General features: G+C 40.9%; 1 protein-coding gene across 1 annotated transcript in view; it reads right to left on the reverse strand.

Annotated features, from left to right (window-relative positions):
- Nucleotides 1-330: 330 nt before the first annotated feature.
- The window catches only part of cdk11b (cyclin dependent kinase 11B), a 15,506-nt gene continuing 9,710 nt past the window's right edge, over nt 331-6,126 (reverse strand). The window contains exons 12-16 of the mRNA XM_013910250.1: nt 5,060-5,167; nt 4,578-4,694; nt 4,021-4,169; nt 1,491-1,680; nt 331-956 (exon numbers count right to left, since the gene is read on the reverse strand). Coding sequence (XP_013765704.1) covers nt 864-956; nt 1,491-1,680; nt 4,021-4,169; nt 4,578-4,694; nt 5,060-5,167 — 657 coding nt within the window. The 3' untranslated portion in view covers nt 331-863. The remainder of the gene's footprint in view (nt 957-1,490; nt 1,681-4,020; nt 4,170-4,577; nt 4,695-5,059; nt 5,168-6,126) is intronic.

Raw genomic sequence — 6,126 nt, forward strand, 5'->3', positions numbered from 1 at the left:
CCCGAGCTGCACTGTTTATTTTTCTTTGGCTCGAAATCAAAGAATTTATTGGTTTCATTCTGAAGTCAGAGTCATTTAAAAACAAAAGCAAAGCAAGCCGGGGCCTTTGTTTCCCCCTGAAAGAACAAAGTACTGAGACAAAGTGTGCAGCACAAGGAATGACATCACTTTTGGACAGCAGCTACCAAGCTGGTTTGAAGGCTGGATTTCTTTCAGGCTCGACTTCCCTTCATTTTTTTCCCCCTCCTTTGGCAGTGTGCGGTTGTGTTTGCATAGCTTGGACAGAGTTTATAAATATGGGAAAAAAGGCAGACAAAACAAAGTTTCAAACTTTATTTCTAGCAAAAACATCAGTTCCCTGTCATCAGGAGAGCTGACATTCCCATTTAAATTTTAACATTATGCTGGATGGAACACACAGCAAATGCTGCATCATTATACAGTAGCTCAGGCAGCCAGGAAATACCAACCATTTATAAAACCTGGTCCTCTCTCATGAAATATAAAAGGGAAAATAAAAGTCAAACATGAGAGAAACACTTTCGAATAGATTTATGGTTGTTTCTCCTCTTTAAGAGCTACAAAGGTCACATTTCAGTTAGTTAAATGGCTTAATATAAAAAAACAAACAAACAAACAAACAGGAAGAGTGGAAATTCAACAGGTTTGAGCCATCAGTCTTGCTGTGAGACAGTCTTGACTATGTGGTAACAGTTGTAAATGATCAGATACTGATCTGCTCTAAAGCTGTAAACCAGTGATACGATCCGGTTCCAAACAAAAAACAAAACAAAACAAGAAGTCCCACGAGTCTTTGCTGGATCTTTTCCTGTTTTCCAGCTGGGCGTCCTGAAGCCTGAGGCTCAGAACTTGAGGCTGAATCCTGGACCGACTGCAGATGCCCCCTGATAGCTGGTTGTCAGGTGGAAGCCAGTATCTCTCAGGTCATCATCGCCCTACAGAGACAATGGAAACATTCACAACTTGTAACATTAACAAAAACTTTTGAAATCTTGCACTTCTTACATGCTTATTACAAAACTGACCAATATTATTTTATGACTCTAGTTACCTTTGGAAACCCCTAACCTGAATTTAATGACAGATTTGATTACAACTAACAGTTTGTATTAAGACTATTATTATTAACACTCCAAATACTTAATCACAAGCTCAAGCTTTTTTTTCACCCTGACGAGAAGAAAAGTGAGACAAAAATACACTTGTCATGGTCTAATTGGCGTGTAAGGCAGCAAATACCAACACTTAATTCCACTGAAAAATCTCAGTAGTGGCCTTAAGCTGCTGGGTGAGCCGGACCACTGCTGAAAACATTAGGAACTAAAAAGTGCTCATCATGGAAAACACGAGGAGGAAATACGCGGACACAAAGCAGAAGCCTGTAGGTCTGTAATCTATTTAACACAGGCAGCGTTCAGAAAGCCTGGTAGCTGTGTGTAATGGAGAAAAGTCAGGCCTAATGCTCTTACCAGGTGACTGTAGCCCAGGCCTCCCTCGGGTGGACGAGGACTGGTGCCTCGCTTCACCCTCTGCTGCTCGCTCTTAGCCGGCCAGGTGGGGAACATCGAGGAGTCAATGGGGAGAGGAGACTCCCTGAAGTACTCATGTTTGAGAGCCTCATCTGATGAAATCCTCTTACTGGGGCAGTAGGTGAGGAACCTGGAAAACAATCAATAATAATTTTAAACTTATGTTTTAGCAGCGTTTCATCAGAGATGCCAAACTGCCTCGGAGAACTCAGGCTTCTTGTGTGGACAAAACTGCCAGACCTGCTCTCACCTCAGGTTTTTTTTTTCTCTGCTATTCAAACGGGTCTGCCTTTTAGCTCAATGAAGGCCAGTTCCACAGTTGGAAAACCAATCAGGGCTCTGTAGGTAGGATTAACCATGAAGGAGCGATCTTTCTGTGCCATGGCCAAAAAATAGTGACGAGAAATGGCCAGCAGAATGACGCATGCATGGATGGGATTGACGCAGCTTTACAGGTTGCTGTAAGTTAACAGCGCCTAACAGCTAATTAATGGTTTCTGTGTAATCAAAGTCCTGCTGATGGTTGTGTCTGATGCGAACATTTGAAGATTACACATGTGCCAGCTGACTTTTACTTTACTGGGTCACAGTCACACTGAGTAACGCTGGCATATAACTGGCATCAAAATGCTTGAAAAGCTCCATTTCACCGTTGTTTTCCCTACTTTTTCTACTCTAAATGATGTCAAAAAATTCATATTCACAATGTGGTTGTCTACAGAAGGACTACCCACCTAATCTTCAACGTCCCCAAATAATATTAACAAGGATCACTCTGATTATTCTGCAAAGTTACTCTTACATAGTCAAAGAAAAAAAATGTTTAGTGTTTAGTGTATAACAGTGTATAACAGGCCCTGTAGTGACACAGTCTGAACACAAGGTGTGGTGCTGATGCCAAAGGCCAGAGAGTTTCTTTAAACAGTCGTAATTATACATGACAGGAGCAACACAGACTCAGACTGTGTCTGAGGGGAACCCTCCGTAAGTGAGTGCAGACATTAAACATAAAAGATTTTACAAAACAAATGATCTCTAATTTAACTACTAATTTATCTACAGGAGGATTAATGGCTGGGATTAGACAGACACCAGGTCTAGAAGACAAGAGCACTATACTAGCAACATAAGACAAAACCTGCTACTTGTGTCCAATGCACCATTTTGTTATGGAATTACAAAAATGTGCACTCTTCCTGTCCTGTAAGCTTGTTCCTTTTCTTGACTGAGGACCCAGCTGCTTTTCATTTGAGGACTACGGTCCTATTTATGCACGGGACACCAGGTAATGGAAACTCATTATCTAACAGGATAGAAACAGGACAGAAAACAGGCAGGATTCTGGCTCTCTAGGAGGATTAAAATTGGGATCTCTTAACTACTACATGTTGAAATGGTAAACGTATAACAGGTTAAAGAGTTGTGAATTGAAACCTCCTTCAGTTAGACACTGAATCTGGGTCTTCAATTGCTTTCACACACAGGAGAGGTGTGATATTGCAAACAACAACCAAAAAAACCATTGCTCTGCAATGTCAACCTGCCAGATACACCTCCAAAGTTTCTCTGTACTGCTCCGTTGTGAAGCTTTTCTAACAGCACTTCCCTACGTGTTGTACACTGACAGCTGAAGTTTCAGCAATTTTGGAAATGAACCAAATTTCCACCAAATTGTGGTTCCTCACACAGCAGCACAGCAAACATGTTGTTACCATCCTCTGCAGCTGGGAGCTAGCTGACCAGCATGGTTTTGTCATTTACAGGTGTAGAGAAAAGTTTCTGTGGCTGGTTAAAGACCTGAGAGGAGAGTTGAGAAGCTCATCTGCGCAGTGCAGAACAAAGCTGATCTTTGGAATGTGAGAGAAAGAATTATGAAGCCATCACTGATTTTCCCTATTAAATGTGTGTTTTCTAAAACATTTTCCTGTACTGTGGAGCGTCACCATGGTGAGTGCGTGTGTGTGAAACGGAACAAGGGGGATGGAACTGGACTCCTGCTGGGATATATCCACTACTGCTGTCATGTTTTAAGAAAGCTTGCCAGAAGTGCACCGACTAAATAAAAAGCTGTGGAAAGAGTAACAGAATTTGACAGGGTAGAAAAGGGTTCGTCCAAGTAAGGCAATTTCCACTGCAGGAGCCGTGCTGATTGTTACCTAATACATGCTCTTCATCACTGTATACCAGTGATATGTGTTCTCTCAACACTGAAAATTTGCCATCAAATATTTACACAAGTCTATGGGACTTATTCTCTATTCCTTAAAAATGGCTAATTTATAATGTATTTGACCTTTTTTTTCAAATGGTGTCTTTATGGTTTATAACCTCTTTAGTATCTTTTGAAAACACAGAATCTACAGACACATGAAAACAGACAATAGCTGCAATACTACAACCTGACTGCAGTGCAGTGAAAGGAGTTATGTTTCTTATGCAAGAGTAAAAAAAAAGTCTCTAAAAATCCTACTTGTTCATGAGGTCAAAGCCTTGGTCTGACAGCAGTGCTCCAAAGCGCTTTCGCAGGTTGTTGTAGGGGTACTCTGTGAAAGTCATCTTCTTCACAGCGGGCAGCTCGCTGTAGCCGGGCCAGATCTTCTCGCTGGGCGACCCTAGATCCTAGAGTCAACACAGACAAGTCAGCAGACATACTTTTAGTCCACTCCCCCAAAAAAACAAAACAAAAACAAAAAAAGTGGACACGAGAGATTCCCAGTTTGGCTGATGTGCTCATTAACTGCAGAAGTGGCAAGTAGCCAGTCCTTGGTGCATTTCAAAACTGATTACTGGTAACAACAACATGGGAGGCCCAGGTAACATCGCTTCATATTGCTGTTATGCCTAATTTAGATCATTTAGTGTAAGGTATAACAACATCATCTGGGGTGACAGCTACCAGCAGCTCCACCCTGTGGTTCACTGCAGAACTGCACTCTGACAGAAAACCTTACAAGCAGTAAAAAGAAAAGCTTCAATATTTATAGTGACAATACCCCACCTTTTATAAGCACAAATGAAAGCATTTACCTTGAAAATCTTGTTAATTTGGTCAATTTCAGATTTTCCAGGGAAGAGAGGCTTCTGGGTAAGAAGCTCGCCAAATATGCAGCCCACTGACCACATGTCCACAGCTGTGGAGTATTCCTGCGGAGAGAAGAACAAACACAGTGGCAGTCCACAGAAACATAAAGTAGACTGTCTGCCTGGCACGTTCCTCCTGGAGTTTATGTGAAAGTGGATGCACACTGACGGGTCGCTAGGCCTCTGCCGTCTGACAGCATAAATCATGCAATGTAAAACTCTAATAGCATTTTGTGGTATTTGGTGTGTTACAAGCCAAATGCTCAACAGATGTTGTCTTCTATTGGAGAGATATGCCTTTGTGTAAAACAATCAGTCAGGATGATGTAACTATTATCTATGAAAGGCCATCACTTTACTGTCTGTAGTTTCAGCTATTGTATTCAGGATTCATCAGACTCCTGCAGTGTGTGAATTTGAATTCTCACCTTGGCGCCAAGCAGCAGCTCAGGCGATCTGTACCACAGGGTAACCACCACCGGGGTGTAAGGCTTCAGGGGGGAACCGTACTCCCGGGCCAAACCAAAGTCACCAATCTACAATCCAAGACGGATGAGGAGACCTTTGAAATGCTCTAGTTTGGGCTAAATAACAGTATTTCAGCATTAAAGATGTTTATATCAAAATCATCTGACCATTAAAGAAGAAATCAAATGACTGCAAATCCTGGCAGCAGGGAGTCATATTCAATTTGAAAAAAAATTACACAATCGAGTGTAATTCACATTATCTACTGCCAATATGCATAAAATTCACACCAACAAGTGTCTGTAAAAATTTTGTTTATTTACACATGGACCCAGTCTTCACTACACTTTGCCAGAAATTCATGCTCTAATTGAATTCTACTAATCATGTGTTGTTTATGCAACTGTGTTCATGCTGCTAGCTTGTTGGAAAGACAGATTAATGAAATCACCTTTTGGATTTCCTCCATTACTATGCTTTAAAAACAAATGTGAAAGATTAAAAAAAATGTAAAAAAAGTGAGACAGTATTTAAGAGTCAAACCAGGACTTTTAAGTGTTGTCATCTAGTGACTGTTCTTAATGAAGACTAGCGATAAACCAACTATCAGTGTCTCAGGCTACGTTCACACTGCAGGTCAATTCCGATTTTTTGATCAAATCCGATTTTTTTTGTCTGCTTGTTGACACTACAAATAAAATGCGACAGCAAACGCACTCTAGTGTGAACCCTCAAAGCATGTGCAAAAGAAGACGTCACACACAACGCGCTCTATTTAGACCCAGAGCAAACAGTATTGTTTGACTGATGGCCCTTAATATAAAGACTTGTTTCTGACTTTACATTTAGAATTTTGCTTTAAGTTATAAAGTTATTTTGTTATTTACATATGGCCTAATAATTATCCTTATTGCTGTTTTAGAGAGGAGCGGTGCTTCAAAGGATAGTTGCTGATTTCTGTCAGAATCTGCAGATTATACAGTACAAATAACATGTTCGCGTTTCTCCAACATCGTCTTCCCAACAG

The sequence above is a fragment of the Pundamilia nyererei genome, unplaced genomic scaffold (assembly GCF_000239375.1).
Source record: "Pundamilia nyererei isolate P.nyererei 1_Seehausen unplaced genomic scaffold, PunNye1.0 scaffold00039, whole genome shotgun sequence".
NCBI lineage: Eukaryota > Metazoa > Chordata > Actinopteri > Cichliformes > Cichlidae > Pundamilia > Pundamilia nyererei.